Here is a 23,043-nt window from a genome sequence, read left to right as displayed (position 1 = left end):
TTGCATGCTTTTGAGGACTTTTTTAAGCTGAAAAAATATTTTTTTTGTTTGAAATATGCAGTTGTCATTGCTGCTAATTTCTGAGCAATACTGTGAGATGCTGAGAATGAGTTTTTGTGTGTGTTTGTTTGAGAGATTGTTTGTCTCCTGTCGCCTTAAATGCCTTTAACACAAGACTGGCGGAGAGACGGGTTAAAAACTTCATGCCTTCATATTGACCACTGTGTATGTGGTTCAGGTTCTGATATCTGTATTGGGACACAATTTCTGACAGCATGCATCCAGTGCAGTGGTTGATTACTGACCCTATACCCTTCAAAATTAACCCCCTTCTTGCATTGTATCACATATCCATCTGTATAAATCTTTTTAAATTTTCCTGCTTTTCTTTTCTTTTCTTTTCTTTTCTTTTCTTTTCTTTTCTTTTCTTTTCTTTTTTCTTTTCTCTCCCTAATTTCCCTAATTCCTCTTTTTTTTCCTCTTTTCTATCCCTAATTCTGCTTTGCTGAAAATACAGTATTGTGTTAAACAATGTCACTTATTACATATATTACAATTACAAAAGATTTCTATTTCAAATAAATCTATCTATCTATCTATCTATCTATCTATCTATCTATCTATCCATCGTTCTATCTCTCTCTATCTATCTATCATTCTATCATCTGTCTGTCTATCTAATCTGTCTTGTCTGTCTCAACATTTTGATTGCACATAATATGATCATAATAATTTGAGTGAAAAGGTACCTGTTGGTTGGCAGTTGTGTTGTTGTCTATTGTTGTAATATTGTTTTTGCTTTTTTCGGTACTTTCAGTGATTGCATTCATTTGAAATACTAAACAAATGCATATCCAGTAATGGTGAAATCAGGCATTATGAGAACTAGCTAATATTTGCTCTGTTACATTACTGAACATGCATTACGTTCAGCATTACATACAGTCGTTTAATGGTAATATTTTTAAAAATTGCAGGCTTAACACGAAAATATAAATGAGGCATTCACACAGCTGCATCTCTCTCACACAGTTTGGAAGTAATTGAAATGACAATAGACTATTGTACGTGATGAACAAATAATTTGGAGAAGTCTGCCAGCAGAAGCAGAATAGCCATTTTCTTTCTGGAACAAACACGTCACAATATTCCTCATTTCAATAATTCCCAGCCAAGGCATATCAAAATAAAGGAGTGAAGCCTGATTGAGTTAGTTAGTAGTGTGTTGAAACTCGCGGTTATGGTAAGGGGTGTGACATTTCTCAAACACGCTCGAAGCAGTTGACTAATCACAACACACTGGTCCAGCTCACCAATCAGAGCACACTTTGCTTTTCAGAAGGAGGGGCTTCACAGAGACAGGAACTAAACAGAGCGTTACTGACAGACTGGGAAAAGAGGTGCTGCAGCAATGTCAAAAATGGGAAAATGTTTTAATGCTAAATGTTTTTTGAACATATAAGCATGAAGACCTATTCTTGTAGAGTCCAAACACAGACTTTTTAAACGGGCATAGTAATGCATCTATTACACTTTAATTAATTTTGAAAAAGGTTATTTTTAGAGTTAGAATATAATTCTATATTAGGCTATATTGAGAACAAGTGTGAAAGGGAAGTCCCTACAAAAGTATGCGAGCAGTGTGTATGTTCACTGATGTCCTATCTCACCCTCCAGAAAGGAACAGTCATGCCCACCTCTTCCCTTTGTTCTCCCACAAAAATATCCCCACTGCCACACACACACACACACACACACACACTCACCATCAACAGGTGCCTGCCAGGGCTGCCATAGAGCCCAAACACATTCCTTTCTCCCTTCCATAATTCTTTGGCCTCCCAACCAATCACGGACCTGCATTTCACAAGTCAGGTTGCAGGGAGGAGAAAAATGATGAGGTGACCATGTCAGGGGTTGGTAGGAAAGGTTCGGCCCTGTCACCGGTATCGAAATTAACAGAATCACATCAGGCTGTCTGTTAGTGAGAGTACAGAGACTGTGGCCCGGGATATGCGAGTTTGTGCGAGCTTGTTAAGGTGTGTTTGTACATGGTGCCAGTGGTGACAGCTGGTGCTAGCTGAAGGGACCAAACTGTGGATATACAGATTGTACTTAAAATGAAGACTCTGCTTTGGGTCCTGTGGTATTGCTGGCTTCTAACTCTCACAGGTAATACAGATCTGGTAGCTGTGTGTCCTTTTGATATGGAAAGAGAGCATTTTTGTTGACACATTTACTCTACCGTTCAAAGTTTTGGGGTCGGTGAGATTATTTAATGTTTTTGAAACAAGTCTCTTTTGCTCACCAAGGCTGGATTCATTTGATAAAAAAAATACAGTAAAAAAAATAAAATAAAAAAAATAACAACAGTAATATTGTAAAATATTTAAAATAACTGTTTCCTAATGTAATATATTTTTAAATGTAATTCATCCCTGTGATTCAAAGCTGAATTTTCAGCATTATTACTCCAGGATCAGACACATGATCCTTCAGAAATCATTCTAATATGATGATTTACTGCTCAAGAAACATTTATTATTATTATGCATTTTACAGGATTCTTTGATGAATAAAAGGTTTAAAAGAACATCATTTATTTGAAATGGAAATGTAAAAGGCAATGTAAAAACAATGTAAAAGTATTTGCTTTCTCTTTTGATCAGTTGAACACATTGTTGCTGAATAAAAGTATTAATTTTTTTCAAAAACATTTACTGACCTTTACTTTTGAATATATATAGTTTGAATATATATATATATATATATATATCATACATAAGTGTGTGTGTTTTGTGTGTGTTTATAACATTTTATGCATTCTTATTTGTTATTAAATTAAATATGTACAGTAATACATTTTGTATATGGGTCAATGACGTGACAGGTTTTTTTTTTTTGTCCAAAGGCCTTAATAATAATAAAAAACAAAGATGTGACATCCAAAATATGTAAGGTAGTACAACTAGATCTGTTTTATTGAATTTAAAAGGTTTTAATTATATTTTGCTACATATAAAGGTATTTGTCAAAAGGTCGTTCGGTTTAACCGTCCAAACCGTCCATTTCATTTGTGATTACAATATCTTAAAATGTAATAAATGTATATATTTTTTATCTTGACATGATTTTATAACATCATTTATTAACATAGTGCAAAATGTAGAAGTCGTTGCTTTGTTATGAGAAAGAATGTCCGGAAAAATGAATTTCATTTATGTCATTCAGAGTAACCAATATAAAGGGACCATTTTGGATCAAGTAATGCGGTCAGTATCATGTGACAGGATGTGACATCATTCAGACGCCTGCAAAGGACCACATGGTCGTGAAGCAAAGTAACTAACTCTCTCTTAACTATTTGAAAAATGAATGTTTTAACTTGCTCATACGCATATCCCGAAACATCAGGTCATTCGGTACAACCGCTATAAAACATGGAAAATGTTGTAATATTTTAAAAACTTGTACTAAATATAAAATGTAACTTATCTAGCCAGCTAGATATCAGCCTGTTAGCATTGTTTGAAAATATCGTCATTCGGTATAACCAAAAGTGTCATTCGGTAAAACCGAAATTTTGGTTAAACCGAATGACTTTTTTGGTGACAAATTTTGTCCATCTTGTAAAAAATGACAAAAGCAGTGTTCATTGATTATAAAAACCACAATCTCATTGTTAACACTTAATAAAACTTCAAAATTAATTATATCTCCATTATTTTTTTTTTTTTTTTTTTACACTTATTCGTCCATATTCGTCAATGACCCATATACATTACATATGTGTATATAATGATTTATTTTATAGTTTTTTCATTGCAGTATGTGGATGTTTTTTTGAATGTCATCATGGATAGTAACAGGTGTATATTTCACAATCGTGTGTCAGTTAAACGCTTTCATCAACTGTGAGGAAGTGCATCACTCTGACATACAATCCATACAATGTTTAGAATGCTACAGCATATTTGGCATTGTAATAAGGAGACAAAGAAAGCAGCACTGAGGCCAGTCACTCCTCCGTGTATTGAAATGGGTCGGCCCATTCTTAGAAAACCCTTTTTATGACTGCAAGTCGGAAAAGAGTTCTGTGCTGGGGTTATTTTGTTTAAGAATAAAGGAGTTAATTACATGCTAGAATAAAACAAGCATGTGTTTGTGTGTGTCTAGGGGCATCCGAAGCTGAACGGAGGTTACTGGAGGATTTGTTTCAGGATTACAACCTGAAGGTGCGACCAGCACGTACCTGGAATGAGCGAGTGATGGTCCGAGTGGGAATGACTTTAGTACAGCTCATCAGCTTGGTATGATACACATAACGCTCACACATAACCACGTACAAACACACACTTGCCAATGTGGAATTACTTACTGATCCTCTCTTTATTCATTCTTTTTTTCCAAAGCATTTCTCATTCTCTCTGTCATCACTCACACAGTTTGTGTTCGGTGACATTCACAGCAGGCTGTTGGAGATCAGCGGCCCAGCTGCCTCTATCGTACCCACTGGGCCGTGCAGCCAACGCTTCAGCAACATTTCCTTAACATTACAGAAACATTAGCACTCAGTCCCCTATCGACGAGCGCTTTCCAGTCATGAGGCATCAAGCCATGCATGGAGCATTAGCTTTCATATGGAAGGACTGACTGTGACAGCATGCCACACTCGACACACGTTAGCGCCACGCTAATGTCACTATCTCTCCTCTCTCGCAGAACGAGAAGAATGAAGAGATGACAACAAACGTGTTCATGAATATGGTGAGAGGCAGACCATTTATCTCATCCCTTCTAACCGCTGTTTATTTTCCACCTATATTGACTTGTCACTTTTTATAACTGCAAGTAATTTCTGGCTTTTCTTTTCTTTTTTAAAACTGTCTCATGTGCTTTCATCTGATGTAGAGTAAATAAGTGTGCTGTGTGTGTGTGTGTGTGTGTGTGTGTGTGTGTGTGTGTGTGTGTGTACTTCTTTAACCTACATTGTGAGGACCAAATGCCCCCATGAGGATACTTTATTTGAAAATGAAAAAATGCAGAAAGCTGTTTGTGATGGGTACCTACATTTTTAGGTTTAGGGAATAGAATATACAGATTGTACAGTATAAAAATCATTATGTCTATGGGAAGTTCCCATAAAACATGGAAACCCAGTGTGTGTGTGTGTGTGTGTGTGTGTGTGTGTGTGTGTGTGTGTGTGTGTGTGTGTGTGTGTGTGTGTGTGTGAGTGAGAGAGAGTGAGAGAGAGTGAGAGAGAGAGAGAATGTTTACTTAGCTAAGAGGATCAGGTTTGGGGATAAATTTGTTCCCAAAATATCTGTCAAAATTTAAGGGACAAGGGAAAAAAGATATCCTCATTTGGACAGACCTTTAAACTTAATAGTAACACTTTACAATAAGGTTTGTTTGTTAACATTGGTTAATGTATTAACTAACATGAACTAACAATGAGCAATGCATTTGTCACTGTATTTGTTAATCTTTGTTAACATTAGTTAATAAAAATACAGCTGTTCATTGTTTGTTCATGTTAGTTTATGAGATTAATGCTGTAGAAATGCAGTTCATTATTAGTTCATGTAAACTAATGTAGTTAACTAATGTTAACTAATGAACCTTATTGTAAAGTGTTACCAAATCAAAAGTGAAAGTAAATTTACATTGTTTAAAAGATATATCACCACCCAATGTAAGGTTTCTGCCAAAACTGCCCTAAACTAACAGTATTGGTGATTACCAAAATAATTTTGATGTTTCTGTAATGGTAAATCCACACCAGAATGTGTAATCTCTTTAGTCACAGTAGTGTTTCTGATGCTAAAATATAATTCTTTTTGGAATGTAATGGATTAAAAGATAGATCACACAAAAGTTTTATCAAAAGCAAGTCTTTGGGAACAACTAGAAACTATTTGGAAGTCAATAACAACAGAGACTGTGAAAAAGTACATAAAACAATGCCAGCAAGAATGCAAGCTGTTATCAAGGCCAAAAGAGGCCATACAAAATAAAAATAACATTTTTTTTTTTTTTTTGTTATTATGTGTGAATAAAGACTATTTAGTTGTTTCAGTTTGTTATTTGCCTATAAATGACAATACATTTTTTAGTTTTTGACAGATTCCTAAAATATTTGTGTTTTCTCTTTATTATGGCAGGTGGTCTAATAAAAGTGTTAAGCACTGTATATATTTCCAAAAATGCTGTTCTTTTGAACTTTCTATGTTCATTATTGTATAACGGTTTCCACAAAAATATTAAGCAACTATTTTCAACATTCATAATAATCAGAAATGTTTCTTGAGCAGCAAATCAGCATATCAGAATGATTTCTGAAGGACCATGTGTCTGAAGACTGGAGCAATGATGCTGAAAATTCAACTTTGATTACAGGAATAAATTACATTTTAAAATATATTATAGTAGAAAACAGTTATTTTACAATGTAATAATATTTCACAATATTTCTGTTTTTACTGTATTTTTGATCAAATAAATGCAGCCTTGGTGAGCAGAAGAGACTTCTTTAAAAAAAAAAAAACATTAAAAAAAAAACATACTGACCCCAAACATTTGAACGTTAGTGTGCATATATAAACATTATGCATCTTTGTATCTCTCTCTTTTCAAGGAATGGACTGACTACAGGTTATCTTGGAATCCTGTGGACTATGACAGTATTGACGTTGTGCGAATTCCTCCCCTAAAAGTGTGGCGTCCAGACATCTACCTAATCAACAAGTGAGAACATCCTCATATAATGCCACACTGACAAACAAGAAGAGCATGATCTGCAGCATTTATAACAGGACACCTGCCACAGTTTCTTTCTTTAACTGAATGCTGGTGAAAGGCGTTTGTCATTTGTTAATATGAATGGAAAACAAATCTACCAATGGAACAAAACATATATTCAAGATACGCTGTCTGAAATTCTTTTAATCTTATGTAAATGTAACATGTTTTAAGGTTGTTTGTACTTAAGACAAGACTACATTTTTGCAGTGCAATCTAATAATTGTTTTAATTAGTTTGGAACTTGCTAAATATTAAGAAGCCAAAATCAAATAGCTGTTTGGTTTAAATGATACTAAAACATCTAAACTGCAAAGGGCACATGGACTATGCAATGTTCTCTTTGTGTTTAATAGTAATGATGGTCAGTTTGACGTTGCCCTGTATGTGAACGTGCTAGTGAGGAGTGATGGAACCGTCTCCTGGTATCCACCAGCCATCTACCGCAGCTCCTGTTCCATAGAGGTACATGAAAACTTGTTAGTATTCACATATTAAAGGAATGTTCTGGGATCAGTTGAAGTAGACTTCCATTGCAAATGCACTGAATGTACTTTTTTATAATTGTTTGTCAGGATCACAGAAACTATTGATAGTTTAATTCAACCTTAAACATTCCCTTAACACAAATCACTGTTGGCATATTAAATACTTAAAGCTAGGGTGTGAGGCTAGAGGCTAGCAATGGCAAGCTACCTTTGAAAGCATGAGATCCCACCCTCCCTTCATAGCGCTCTCCAAAGCCACGCCTCCTCCAAATCACATGATCGCGTACAGCCAGAGCAGAGTCTGCAAAGCATCATGAGAGACGGTGTTAAATTACCTCATGTCTCAAAACATTATAATAATAGTGAATATAAACAACTTGCAGACTTGTACCACCTGACTGCTGCAGATTCATTTCGGCATTCATAGTGTTGCCAACGAAACACATAAATCCGACTCTAAGGATGTGAACAGCTCTAAGTAGAATGTCACAGGTTGCCATCTCTTAATTACTGTAATTATGACATGGCGTGAACGCAGAATAAGCTAGTTGTTTTGGTTCAGGAGGAACTGTAAAAGACTGCTGCTGTTTATTTGTGGTGCTTGGGGACTGTCTGTCTACAACTCTGCATAGCCTTACAGAACGCACTGATGAAGTCAGAGCAGACCGGATACAATGATTGGACGGACATTTTTTGGTACTGAGACTTCCACAGAAGATATACATATCAAGGAAATATATTCCGGTTTGAACAATGTAAAGCTGAACACTGTTACTGACAGTCGTCATTTTGGCTGCGTGAGATTCTCCAGCTTTGTTGTTGTTGAGCAACCGAAGCGTGAGCTGTTAAAGCTCCGCCTTCTTCTGGAAAGCGGGCCGGGAGCAGCAGCTCATTTGAATTTAAAGGGACACACAAAAATGGTGTGTTTTTGCTCACACCCAAATAGGGGCAAATTTGACAAGCTATAATAAATAAATATTTATTTAATAGATCCCCTTTAATATTTAGACCGCTTCTATTATTGATTTCTATCAGGATGTGAAGAGAGTTTCAACCAGTATAGCAAAGTGTTTATGAAAAACATTACTCGCCCTCATGCCGTTTCACACCCGTAAGACCTTCGTTCATCTTCAGAACACAAATTAAGATATTTTTGTTGAAATCCAATGGCTCAGTGAGGCCTGCATTCACAGCAATGACACTTCCTCTCTCAAGATCCATAAAAGTACTAAAAACATTTTTAAAACAGTTCACATGAGTTCAGTGGTTCTACCTTAATATTATAAAGCGACGAGAATACTTTTTGTGCGCCAAAAAAACAAAATAACGACTTTTCAACAATATAGTGATGGGCCGATTTCAAAACACTGCTTCGGAGCTTTACGAATCGAATCAGTGACTCGAATCTCCTGTCAAACGGCTAAACTGCTGAAATCACGTGACTTTGGCACTCCGAGTCACTGATTCGATTCGTAAAGCTCCAAAGCATTGTTTTGAAATCGGCCCATCACTATATTGTTGAAAAGTCGTTATTTTATTTTTTGGTGCACAAAAATATTCTCGTCGCTTTATAATATTAAGGTAGAACCACTGTACTCACATGAACTGTCTTAAATATGTTTTTAGTATCTTTATGGATCTTGAGAGAGGAAATGTCATTGCTTTGAATGCAGGCCATCGGATTTAATCAAAAATATCTTAATTTGTGTTCCGAAGATGAATAAAGGTCTTACGGGTGTAGAACAACATGAGTTGAGTAATAAATGACATTATTTTCATTTTTGGGTGTACTAACCCTTTAACTTTGTTATTATTAGGGCCCGAGCACCGATGGTGTGAGGGCCCTATTGGAATTGCTCCGTTTATTATTTATTGTATTGTACTTGCTAGTTAATTTCACTGTAGTTCACAGTTGTGTTCTCCATCCCTATAGGTTGCATACTTTCCATTTGACTGGCAGAACTGCACAATGGTGTTTCGTTCCTACACGTATGATTCCTCAGAAGTGGACCTTCAGTACGGTCTAGATGAAGATGGCAATGAGCTCCATGAGATAGTTATCGATGAGAATGCGTTCACTGGTTAGTGTACTTTTAAAAGTAACAACTTCTTGTCCGACGTCATAAATGATACAAGAATGTCAGTGTTCAGTAAATATGTATATTTATTAATAATAATCATAAAAATGATTCTTTAGTCTGTTTACAGTTGCCAAGCAATGTAGCAACTTGGCACATGGCACACTCTCTCCTTCCTTCTATCTCTTTTTCTCTCACTAGTCCTCTCTCTTCCCTAAGAGAACGGTGAGTGGCAGATTTGTCACAAGCCCAGCAGAAAGAACGTCCAGGATGACTTATATGAGGACATCACCTTCTACCTGATCATTGAGAGGAAGCCTCTGTTCTACATCATTAACATCATCGTGCCCTGCATCCTTACCAGCGTGCTGGCCATATTTGTCTTCTATCTGCCACCTGGTGCAGGTGGCCATCTTTAATTAGAAAATCAATACGATGACCGCAAACAATGCAGTTTTATGCTCAACTTTGCTGTTATATGAAAGTCTCTTATGCTCTCCAAGGCTGCATTTTTTTGATCAAAAATACAAGAAACACAGTAATATTGTGAAATATTATTGCAATTCAAAATACATGTTTTCTATTTGAATAGATTTTAAAATGTAATTTATTCCTGTGATACAAAGCTGAATTTACAGCATCATTACTCCAATCTTCTGTGTCACATGATCCTTCAGAAATCGTTCTAAGTTGCTGCTCAAGAAACATTTATTATTATTATTATTATTATTATTATTATTATTATTATTATTATTATCAATGTTGAAAACAGTTGTGCTGCTTAATATTTTTGTGGAAACTGTTGATTATTTTTTTCAGGATCCTTGATGAATAGAAAGTTCAAAAGAACACCAGTTATTTGAAAAAGAATTATTTTGTAACATTATAAATGTCTTTACTACTAAGTATTGATATCTTTGAGTAAAAAAAAAAAAAAAAAAAAAAAAACTTACTGACCCCAACCTTTAAATGGTAGTTTTTTTATACAAGAGACTATTTAAGTATTTATTTAAGGTGTATACAAAATGTGGATGACAATATTTTACTTAGTCTGCAATGTTATTTTAGTTCTTCTCATTTTCGTTTTGTTTGAGTTTTTCAACTAATATTTATATTTTACTTTATTTTAATAGTTTTAGTTAATGGAAATAACCCTGGTCTTTTGTCTTCATCATTTTTAAATCAGCCCCCATGCATTAAATAATTGTTTGTACGTTTACTTATACAAAGGTTTAATGGCATAAAATATGTCCGTATATAAGACATGTTTTCTGACCTCTTCTTCAGGTGAGAAGATGACTCTGTCCATCTCAGTCCTCATTGCTCTCACTGTTTTCATGCTGTTGTTGGCTGACAAAGTCCCAGAAACATCACTTGGCATTCCTATCATCGTTAAGTATGTAATGTTCACCATGATCCTGGTGACGTTCTCAGTCATCCTTAGCGTGGTGGTTCTGAACCTCCACCACAGGACTCCCAGCACACACCACATGCCCAAATGGGTGCGAAAGGTGACAGATCTTGATTTAAAGAGCAGCTTATTCACATTACTCCATCAAATTACTTGAAACTGAAAGCATTCCTGTCATCTAACATTCTGCAGGTTTTCATCAATTTACTGCCTCGTTACTTGGGTGTGCTGAGGCCCCAACCTGAGGAACCGGTGGAGGACGAGACAAAAGAAAACATCCCACTGGGTTATTTGGACCAAGGCCTCAGACCTGGAGGTGAATATTTCATCCGAAAGATCAACCCAGAGCTGGTAATGCCGTGGAGAGGAAGGTAAGTGTTCTGTGCAATAAAACATTTTAGTTAAAATCAAGTTGTTTTTTTTCAGACACAAAATAAACCAGCTTCTGTACGTAACAGTTTGTGTGACCTCTAAAACTTTTAATATTATATGTGATATAAAAAAAAAAAACATATGAAATAAAATATGTACGATGTATAGAGTTGTGTAGGGTGTTGTGGTTAAAGTAGGTTAATCGATATATATTACTAATCTATTATATGGTTGTGGCTAATCTATTGTGTGGGCGGGACTTGATTGTCCATGGCAAATTGATTGGATCATTAAATCATTGTGGTTTGCTATTCGCGGATCTCATTGTTGTCCTGCCCTTGCGCCAATAAGTGCATCCTGAGAAGAGAACGCATCACTGCAAGAGGGAGGGGAAAAATAATGATGATGTGCCATGAATAAATCATTTGGAATAAACTGTAATATTCCGAAAAAAAAAAAAAAGAGAATTGTCAATTTTGATTTCATGGTGACTTTAAGTACAACTTACGAGCATGTGGTTTCTTTAAAGGTGAAATGCAGGTCAATGGAGAAATATGTTATTCATGAAGCAGTAGGAAAAGATTTTATAGCTTGAATGTTTAAATCTCTGCCAGCAGCAGTGAAGCCGGTCGCCCACTTCTCAACTCAAAACATCTGAATTACAGTTGGGAATGTCAGAAATATTGGCTGTTGATAAGACTGTTTAAGACTGGAAGAGAGACAATCAATGAAACAAGTGCCTCTGACATCTGATTGCCTGTCACGTATTGTACTGCCTCTTTTTGGAAGGCAAACAACAACCAAAACAAGAACCAAAGCATGTCAGGAACATAAATGAACATGGAAATAATCCAGCATTTGCCATGTATATCTTTGCGCTTGCTATGCAGTTTCAACGTTTTTTTAGAACACAAAAGCAATCCTATTATTGGCCTTTTGTAACACTGAACTAAAATATAGAAATTGTGACAAACCGCATAATGTGTGCCTTTGACTACATGTTTTCAAATGAACCTACGAGTCTGTAACTAATCTAAGTTTCACAGGTAACTCTTTACAATAAGGTTCATCAGTTAACTACTTTAGTTAACATGAACTAAGAATGAACAATACTTCGACACATTTATTCATTTATTAATTTTAGTTCATGTTAATTTCAACATTTACTAATACATTACAAGTTGTGTTTGTTAACATTAGTTTATGTACTGTGAACTAACATGAACAATGGACAACTGTATTCTTATTAACTAACGTTAACAAAGATTAATAAATACTATATGTATTGCTCATAGTTAATAGACCTTATTGTAAATTGTTACTGTTTCAAAGTTACTTGAAAGCTGTGTTTGATTCACTAAAAAGAGTTGACACATAAGAGTCATTCATTCTGTGATCAAACTACACTGGTTGTGCAGTATATTTTTGATTCACTAAATAGAAACAACTCATAAGAGTCATTTGTTCAGGAATCAGACTATACTGGCCGCTCTCCATATTTTGGATTCACTAAAAAAAACCGACTCATAAGAGACATTGGTTTGGGAATCGGACTACACTGGTTATGCTGTATGTTTTTGTTTCACTAAAAGATCCGGTTCATAAGAGTCATTCGTTTGGGAATCGGACTACATTGGTAGCGCTGTATGTATTTGTTTCACTAAAAAGAACTGGCTCGGAAGTGTCATTCGTTTGGGAATCAGACTACACTGGTCGCGCTGTATATTTTTGTTTCACTAAAAAGAACCATCTTGAACAGTTGTTCATCCTAAAATTGGACTACACTGGTTGCGCTGTATATTTCACACTATAGATTTAGTAACTGTGATGCAGTTAAAAAAGTGCTGAAAACTTTGGCAGACTATTTTTAGAACAATATTCCATCCGCACAAGCAGAAGAATGAACGTGGAAGCAAATGTCATTTGGGTGCTTTTAATTTTATTTATTTATTTATTTTATTTATTTTTTGCTAAAATTGAATGGTTCTTAATTCTGGAAATGGTATTTCTGAAATATTGTATAAAAGACATACTAGTTTGCCTATTTTTTAAAATGTCTTGTCAAATCTTGACTGCAGATGCTCAAAACAACTCCTGATAGACACAGTTCATGTTCACAGTTAATGAACACTCACTCAAACAAAAACACACTTAGATGTCAAATCAATATGCATCAGTTTAATGTGCTTGTACCATAATCTGCTGGTGTTGGCAATATTGCTCGCTTTTAAACAACTCTCATAAACGCGGATCAGGGTGGACGGATGATGAAAGTCTCCGTGCTGGCTGTTCCTCTTCTCAATCCAAGGGCATTTGATCTCAGCCCAGTTAAGCCCAGTCACCCCTCCAAAGTCGCCAGAACCTAAGCTCTTGTTGAGCTGAGGCATTAGAGCGTAATGCACACAAGAACAGCAGGGGAGGGCCGAGGGTCGAGGATGCACATAAATGGATGAATGGGAGGATGGACAGATGGACGGGTTTTCTCTGAAAACGTGCACATGACTCTGCTTCAGTGTAGAGTGTGCGTGTGTACAGAAGAGACAGGGTCTCTATCTGTCTGTAATAGACGCAACAAACTGTTTTGCGGATGCACTGGGGTGCCTATTCTCCTCCTCATCTGTTTCAGAATGGCTCATGACCCATGCCCAGTCATTCTCCCTCTTATAATGTGGTGCCGCAGCGTGTGCCCGCTCTTTAGCCAGTCTAACAGGTGGTCTTAAGATGGCTGCATGCTGCTAGAGCTTTATTATAGTGCTAAGCTCACAAGTCCTTCAAGGAATGCCATCAGTCTGGATGGCTACAGGATAAGAGAGGTGATTTCAGGGAAAGTTAATTATGTTGTATTTTTATTTGGGCATAAATGACAATCCAATGTTATTACCAGGTGGTACTTGCTATCCAAAATTTGGAACAACCCAAAGGCCTAAATAACCTAAATTTCTTGCTAATTCTAATGATGTTTTGTCACTAGCACTTGAAGTGTGGTCACAAGTGTGTCTACTGTCAGAATTTGTTTGGTGTAAAGAATGTTATGAACTCAGGCTTGCCTAAAAACAGGTGTTTGGATACCTGATTTGCAACTGGTATGAAAGCAATACAGCCTAATTTTAGCAGGTAACTGCTTTTGAAAATGTTGATTTGTATTGTGATATTTATTAAGCAGAGTGGCAAATGCATTTCTCATTGCTTCTTGTCAAATACCTGAGTTAATATGCTCCCCAAGTCTATGTCAGCCTATAGAACTTGTTGTGAAAGAAGAAGTTGTGAAATTTGGCACACTGAACATTAACCACAGCAATTTTGGAGTCTCTAACTCAATCCCGCTAGCACCCCCATCTGTTCAAAGTTGCACTCACTTTTATTCTAATAACTTTTGAACAAAGGGCTAGAAACAAAATTCTTTTTCCTCTGATTCCTTGGCATAAGATGATTTGAACTTTTTTTTTTTTTTTTTTCTCCTAGATGGAAAATCAAACCAGATCATCTCCATACAAAAGTAATAAGCAATACAAGAGATTGTATTATTGGCTTTCAACCATTTTGCTTAAAATCGTCTTTTTTGCAGTTGGTCTGATACTTATTGCCTTGATTTTTATCTCCTCATTCTGCCTCTGTGGTGCTTGGCCCTTTAATTTCTGCTTGCAGCTATATTTCAGTCTTAGTTTTAGTAAGTTTAGTACTTCAACTTAAACTTATTTATTTCAGTTAGAAGCCAAGGCAACATTTCAAGTTTTCCACATTTTCCAATTTCCGTCTAATATTTATATTTGATTTTCTGAAAGTGGAAAAAGTGACCCATACTTGGAATTTGTCCTCTACATTTAACCCATCCAAGTTAGTGCACACACATTAGGAGTAGTGATTAGTGAACACACACACACTGCAAACCGTGGATACACACACCCGGAGCAGTGGGCAGCTATTTTGCTTTGGCTCCTGGGGAGCGATTGGGGGTTAGGTGCCTTGCTCAAGGGCAACTCATTTTCTTGCCATACCTTCGGGTTACAGTCTGACTCTCTAACCATTAGGCCATATCTCCCTTAGATTATTCTGGCAGAAAAAGCTGATTTTTAAAAAAAAAAAAAATATTATTTTTTTTTTTTATTCAAAGCTGATTTGAATGAAGCCTATTTCAGCTTTATTTCAAATAATGAAAACATTGGTCCTTAACTAGGTAAAGTGACAAACAGCTGCCGCTGGTAATCAAGGTGGTACTTGTATCCATGATGCAAATATACTGCATAAAAGAGACCTGTAACTGTCATGGCAAATTCGATGTCCCTTCAGTTCTGGTCTCAAAGAAAACTCTCAGAGTCAAACTTCCAGGTCCCAGGAGTTTTAACTTTATTGACAAGCAACAAAGTGAGATGTCAGCTGTTCATCTGATCATCTCACTCGCGACAGTTTTAACCAATGATCTCATTTGCAGGTGCTCTTCTCCCTTTCTCTTCCTGGAATCTCCCAAGTACTCCCCAACACTTTCACCACAGTTACTTCATTAATTGGCTATCTTGTTCTCTTTGTAAGGGTGACCGACTGCCAACTTATCTTTTGCCTTACTCCCTAATTGTGGAATTCTGCCAATTGATGGTCAACCCTTTCTCATAGGCAAAATAAAACATTGCAACAAGGACAACCAACACTCCCCAGAGGCAAGAAGCCTCCAAGTGACATATTTATTTCACACCTCTTAATAATGGTCTTATTCATTTCACAGCTACCTGTTGTCTACTGGAAAAATCCCAGACTAAGCAAAATAAGCATAGTGGCCAAGCTAAATTCTCAGATACATTTGACCCTTGTAATCAGTCATGTAGGCCATGAGGCCTCAAAACACTTCTGGCTTTTATAGTAATCAAACTAATTCTACAATTGTTTTCTATAGGATAAATAAAATATTTCATCATAACATGGGTCTGGTCAAAGTGGTCAAGGTTGCCATGATTTTGCCATCTTCTGCTGATCCAGCAACAACATTCTTGTCCAAAACATAGTCCTTACCCTATCCCTACCCCTAAACCTAATCCTACCCATAACTTATCCCTAAAATTACAGGGAAATGATGGGTGAATAACACTGATGTAGAAGCCCCTAACCCTTGTGTTATGCCTAGACCCTGACATTTAACTGTAAACCTATCCCTCAACTCTGATTGGTTGATTGGAATGTTGTTCTAGGATCAATAAGAATGTTGATCCAGGAACATGTTCTACTTGGTGAAATCATGTTTACCAGTGGTCAACTAGTTGTCCAGCCACAGAGTAGTTATTTGAGAAGTTTGAGACGTTTTCTGTTCGTATTCTGTTCCATTTTGAATGCAAGCAAGGCATCTCATATCAGGGTCAAATGAATTTGAAAACTGCCTAAAATTCTTGGTAAAAGGTGTAGTTAGCTTGTTGCTTTGATGTACTAGTGTTCACTGATATGTATATTCAACTGTCTGAAAAAAACTAGTGGAAGAGTACTTGGTGGAACAGTGTGGAATTTTAATCTGTGTCGAATTTATGTGGATTATGCTGCCTGAAGGTCTGTGTATATGAGTGGGTCTATGTAGATAATCATGTTAGGATGTGTCTTTATATATTAGGGGTGTGTGTGCATACAGCATAGGAAGCTGAGCACGTACACCACATATACAGACAGTATAGTATGTGGAAACAAACACTTGTATGAGTTGTGTTTGAGTTCCTGTCTATACCCGTATGCATCTCATTGACCATGCATGTCATGTGCCGGACGTGTGGTGCTCTCTATATAATCCCTGTTGGAAAAAACTCACCCTTGAAAGAATGGGAATGTGAGGGAGGAGAGGTCAGTCCCAGACACAGCACAGCTCTCATTCATTCTGTACTGTATGACAGACTCATTCCCACTATAGCACAGAGCAACACAATACTGACCTCTACAATGCATTCATGCTACTGTACAACACGGCATGCAGAACTACATTGCTGCACAATGCTATAAATTATTAGTGAGACATACTATTTACTGTTTCTCATACTTAGTAATTTATTACCATAAAATAATACATTTGGTGTCCTGCGTGGTTTATACTACAGATAATACCTTAAAGTAACAGCAAAGTTCTCTGCAACAAGTGCACAATTTCAGTAATCAGGTGATTTTCTCATAGAATTATGATGGCAAATTTTGTCATTCCTGTTCTGAAAATGTAACAATTCAACAGCTGCAGTAAATCATTCTAAATGAGAAGTGCTGTCTAAGGCTCTGTTTATACCTGTATTAAGATGCGTTTTGGTCGATCACAAGTGGACGACACTAAATACAGGTGTAAATGGGGTCTAAAATGTTTTGAGCTTGTCCACTTTCGACTAATCTTTGTCAGCTGAAGCCCCAAGTTTGGTTTGAAGATGAAAAACGTAGCAAGCACAATGTTCTCTCACCATTCCTGATTTCTAACACACACAGCGTTCAACGTGGTCTTGTGGCTATCAGAGCAGAACCAAAAGCTGATGCTCTCTGTATGTTTTTCCGTCGTCTTCTTTTGCTTTCATATGTAAATTGTGCAAGCTTATTTTTTCCATTAGATTGAAATATCTGAAAAAAACCCATACATCTACCTGCCCGTAGACCCTCCCCTCGAAAAAATCAGGACAGAAGTGGTCGAAAGTGGACAAAAGAGACGGATTAAAAAACCAGGTGTAAACGTGTCTTCCTTCGTCTACTTGTGATCCGACCAACCAAAACATATCTTAATACCAGGTGTAAACAGGGCCTAAATGTTGCCCTGGTGTTTCAAAGTGTGTTGCTGTCATTTACAAACTGGTCGGGCCATGGAACAGGTCTTATTTTTCAGGATAAAAGGAAGAGACACGGACATACAGCACATTAAACCTATATACAGTATCAGTAGTTCTCAAACTTTTTAGGCCAAGTACATCCAAGTACCACCTAGTCACCAATATTCCCTTTTTTGCCATATACTGTACCTGATACATACCCCAATTAATCGATATCAAATGGAATTGAATTGAAATTGTAATTTAATTGAATCGCAAGCTTGAGAATCGATATCGTGAAATTTGTCAATACCCAGCCCTACAAGCAGAGTGTTTTCATGGTAAAAGTTCAGTGATTGTTTGATTGTCGAACACGACTGACTGAATGAATTCTTTACCATAAGCAAGTCTCTTTTGAACTTCACTAAATGAATGTGAGTGTGGCACTCAAACCAGCAACAGATAAAGGAGCAAACAATCATCTAAATCAGACTGTACTTTGCTGTTTGGTGATCATGCAACATCAGACCAAGTTTAGAGTATTAAAGTCATGTGTCAGACGTGAATATATGCAGGTTAAGTGTTTTAGGTTTCTTCTCATCATGTAAGTGCATCTACAACTTTGAAAAAAACAATGGAAAAATATTACATATGACGTAACTAATTACCAAAAATAATGCTGTATGAACCATTTATGTTAAATATGGGCTGAAAAATCATTTTGAAGGAGGTCTGGAAATTTGAGTCTGGAAAAGTATGTAATTTTGAAATGGAAAATGTGTAGTAACCATGTCTATATCAGTGTGCACTGTTCCTGAACTCCCTGAAACGCCTCCATTTTAGTCTTGAGTTTTCTTCCGGGAACGAACACGTCACAGTATTGCTCATTTCAATAACTGCCGCCCAAGGCATACGCAAAATAAAGGAGCGGTGTCTGGCTGAGTTAGTTAAAAGTGTGTTGAAACTCGTTATGGTTTTTTGAGCATAATTAAACCACGAAAACCTATTCTAGTAGAGCCCAAAAACAAGACTTTGTAAAAGGGCATAATAGGTCCTCTTTAAGAATTGTGAGCAAAATAACTAAATTTATAAGCAACTTTTGCTGATAATTGTGATACATTTTAATAATCCACTTACAGTGGCGGCCCGCCAAACATCTTCATCCAGACCGAGGGCACCCCAACCTCCCTCCTCCTCTTTTCCTGGCTGTGCGGCTAAATTTGGTTAGATAAGTGGCCGCAGTGGCGCCTGCAGCTGTACGGCTATATACGCACTGTTCGTACCATGCACATCCTCCGACTGACCTGAGAAACGTTTTCCGTGTGAATATTTCAGCAGTTATTATGTGTGTCCCATATTTCTGTCGACTGAACCAGCGATACCAATCGTTCGTGAATTTTTCATTTTTTTGTCTCGATTCTTTCTTTTCCATGAATTGGCCAAACACGCTTGCATAACGATCTGAAATGATTTGGGATCGTTAGAACCGCTCTGTCACTGAATCATCTGAAGTTGTTTCTCTGTCAGTAACAGCAAATACAGAACAAATAGCGCTGTTTTCATGTGTTTCACTAGTTTACTTTGAACTACGCAGCTCAGCCCCATGGATAACAGAACGAAAGCTTAAAGGAGCCGCGTTTATTCCCGGTCACCATTATTAAACAGCGTTGCAACATCCAGTGAGAAGCGTTTCAATTCGACACACACCTCTCGGTTACAAACTACAAATCACTCGATGGTTAAACTAGTTTTAAATCGGATGAAACAGCCTCAACATTCCCAAGAAGACTGATGAGAAAAACAGGAGAAACATGTGCCATGAATGAAGTTATAAGACTTTTAAATCCCAAAATCACCACCCTTACAAACATGTACCATGAATGAACTGTAGTAATTTACCATGGTTTGTGGAAATGTGGAATATTTATATTGAATACTATGTTATAGCCATTTATATTGCAATATATTTGTTAGGTGGGTAGGGGAATATATAATTAATTTCTTTGTGAAGGTGTGTATAGTTTTTACCTGCATTTAGGCATTTTTTATAGGCCTATATAACATATCATATAATATCATTTGACATTGGTAGTGAGTAATCATGTATGGTTTTACCTGTGGTTACCAAATCTCACTGTGAGAATATTTTCATTTAAGCCTAATAATTATAAATAAAATAATTCTTACCAATACCAACCCCCCCATCTCAACTTTTTGATTTGATAATCCGGCCCTCAAATGAATCTTGAAGAGCCCCACACTACAATATGACTATTTGTGTTTTGTTAATACACTTATGAACCATTGGTTGGGTTAATCATTCTTTTATTTCTGTGTTTTTAGTCATAATGAGAGCACTGTGAAGCTGCAGAGGTTTTCAAACAGTGAAAACTATTGTCTGATTCTGCCCCCGAATCTCAAATCTGCAATCGCCGCTATCACTTACATGGCTGATCAGTTGAAGAAACAGGATGTGGACGATACTGTGAGTTTATGACCACTCACACTCCATGCAGACACAAACCACACATTCTCTCTCACCTTCCGTCTCTCTTTTTCCACACATACTTACAGAAACACAAAGAAACCTTTATCTAAGGCTCTTCCTCTTTGTCTGTCCCTGATCCTCATGATTATTCATAAATTGACAATACACATCCTCCTGTGTCAGTGAGATAAACATATCCCATTGTTTCTGTGTTTGATGTGTGTGCGTGTAGATGACAGATGACTGGCAGTACATTGCTGTGGTGTTGGATCGTCTCTTCCTTTGGCTCTTTGTCATCATTACTACTCTGGGCACACTGGCCATGTTTCTGGATGCCAGTTTCAACTACACTCCTGACCAACCTTTTCCATGAGCACATCCCTTAAACAACAAGCACACTCCTGAACACAAAACAACAAGCACACTGCTGCTGCACAGCTCCTGAACACACAACACAGCAAGACTGAAGTTTGTGTGGACTGACTCAAGGGGGCACCAGAGAATCATTTCTTTCTTTCTTTCTTTCTTTCTTTCTTTCTTTCTTCTGTCCTTCCTTCCATCTGTCCTTCCTTTCTGTTCTTTCTTTCTTTCTTTCTTTCTTTCTTTCTTTCATCCTTCCTTCCTTCCTTCCTTCCTTCCTTCCTTTCTTCCTTCCTTCCTTCCTTTCTTCCTTCCTTCCTTTCTTCCTTCCTTCCTTCCTTCCTTTCTTCCTTCCTTCCATCTGTCCTTCCTTTTCCTTTCTTTCTTTCTTTCTTTCTTTCTTTCTTTCTTTCTTTCTTTTTCTTTCTTCCTTCCATCCTTCCTTTCCATCCTTCCTTTCTTTCTTCCTTCTGTCCTTCCTCCTTCCTTCCATTCTTTTTCTGTCTTTCTTTCTTTCTTTCTTTTCTTTCTTTCTTTCTTTCTTTCTTCTTTCTTTCTTTCTTCTGTCCTTCCTTCTGTCCTTCCTTCCTTTCTTTTTCTGTCTTTCTTTCTTTCTTTCTTCCTTCTGTCCTTCCTTTCATCTGTCCTTCCTTTCTGTTCTTTCTTTCTTTCTTTCTTCATTCCGTCCTTCCTTCCATCAGTTCTTCCTTCCTTCCTTTTCCTTCCTTCCTTTTTTTCTTCGTTCCATCCTTCCTTCCATCTGTCCTTCATTTTCCTTTCTTTCTTTCTTTCTTTCTTCCTAAATTAATGTTTCCATGATGATATTTTGTTGATATACATGTTTCTATATATTTGTTATTTTCAAATTCTTTCAATTCATCCACTAAGCTTATAATCATTAATTTTGTGCTCTTTACTTGTCACTTATTACATACTGTATTGGGTCATTATATTTAATATACCTTTAAGAATAACTGTTTTTTTTTTGTTTGTTTGTTTTTTATTCTTGGCATAGTCTGAACAACGTATTTCTTATTTTTTTCATTAATCCGGTGTTCATAAAACAGAGAAAGCGTGTAAATTGTTGCCTTTTTTATTTCATTGTTTTTTGTCATTTATTTGTTGTTCGTTTTGAAAACATATCATTTGAAATTAAATCTTAAAAATTATATCACATGCATTGAGCATAATCTGAAAGACAATATTTCTCATTGTGTGCAGCTCTTTTCTGTCTGCCAGCAGTGGTCTGTTAAATCCGTCCTGTGTCTGACTCGTCATTGAGCCATTAGGAAATGAAGTCTGCTAACAGCCAGTCTAGCCACGGTAAAGTTAATGAACCGATGCCCAGTTGATTCTAAACAACATTACCTGAGAGTTGGCTGGCCAACCTCTTTCTTTCATCCAGCACACACACACACAAAATTATTTCAAATATTAACTAACGTTATGTTTTCCATTTCTGAAAACATGAACCACTTACTCTTGGATAATTCTCAGTTAATGTGAGATTTAAAACTTTTCATTAGGTTAACATTAAATGTGTATGTTGCTAGCTAATTTTATGCAAGTTTGCTAATATTTTGCAAGTCCAAATCAAGTACTGGATCATTTACTGTAGCATGATATTAAAATTAACATGTTTTTTCCTTGGTGCAAGTTTCTGGTTTTGGAGCACTGTATTCTGAAGACAAAATGTGTTTAGTAATATTATTATGTACAATTTTTAAAAGAAATTAATTATTCAGCAAGGATGCATTAAATTTGATCAAAAGTTTACAATATAGATTGTTTCAAAGCAGCTTTACAGTAACAACAGAAAAATTATGCAACAAAGTTTGTTTGGGCTGTACAGCATCTCTAGAAGAAAATGGTGTCATTGTTTAGCTTGAGTCAGTTCAGTGTTGATTTAGTTCCGTTGTTAAAATCAGATTGGGATCAGAGCCAATCTTGGAGCAATAATTAATCCAATTGCATCTGGTTGAAGATCGGATTCGTCACGCCGGTATGGAGACAGGTTTTGCTGAGGATCTGTGCCGATGGCTGTCGTGTCGATGAGGCCTTCACAGAGGATTGTCTAGTATCCATGTTCTCTGCTGACACTTCAGGGCTGCGAGGTGGTCGTATCTAGCAGCAGGTCCTCCATCTGATCTTGATACGGCCCGGATCCGGCTGACTTCTTATGATGTAACAAGTACATCAGATATTATGGTAAGTGTTCCTGGTTCGGTTGACCTAATTCATGCAGCTTGACAATCATTTAACTGATATAAAAATAATGTGTTGTGTATGCCAGGTTAAAGAG

General features: G+C 36.6%; 1 protein-coding gene across 1 annotated transcript; it reads left to right on the top strand.

Annotated features, from left to right (window-relative positions):
- Nucleotides 1-2: 2 nt before the first annotated feature.
- Nucleotides 3-21,175, top strand: chrnb1l (cholinergic receptor, nicotinic, beta 1 (muscle) like). The gene is made up of 11 exons (XM_051898678.1): nucleotides 3-2,172; nucleotides 4,177-4,310; nucleotides 4,723-4,767; nucleotides 6,638-6,747; nucleotides 7,158-7,266; nucleotides 9,223-9,370; nucleotides 9,587-9,772; nucleotides 10,655-10,878; nucleotides 10,971-11,149; nucleotides 20,237-20,378; nucleotides 20,614-21,175. Exons 1-11 carry the CDS (start codon nucleotides 2,121-2,123, stop codon nucleotides 20,752-20,754), a joined length of 1,470 nt encoding a protein of 489 aa, XP_051754638.1. The 5' UTR covers nucleotides 3-2,120; the 3' UTR covers nucleotides 20,755-21,175.
- Nucleotides 21,176-23,043: the final 1,868 nt, after the last annotated feature.

Source organism: Ctenopharyngodon idella, chromosome 7 (genome assembly GCF_019924925.1).
Source record: "Ctenopharyngodon idella isolate HZGC_01 chromosome 7, HZGC01, whole genome shotgun sequence".
NCBI lineage: Eukaryota > Metazoa > Chordata > Actinopteri > Cypriniformes > Xenocyprididae > Ctenopharyngodon > Ctenopharyngodon idella.
This window is presented reverse-complemented; position numbering and strand designations above follow the sequence as displayed.

Coding starts and splice junctions, on each gene's coding strand:
- chrnb1l (XM_051898678.1), top strand. CDS start 2,121: ATGAAGACTCTGCTTTGGGTCCTGTGGTATTGCTGGCTTCTAACTCTC. Junction 2,173..4,176: donor CTGGCTTCTAACTCTCACAG/GTAATACAGATC, acceptor GTGTGTGTCTAG/GGGCATCCGAAGCTGAACGG. Junction 9,773..10,654: donor CTATCTGCCACCTGGTGCAG/GTGGCCATCTTT, acceptor CCTCTTCTTCAG/GTGAGAAGATGACTCTGTCC.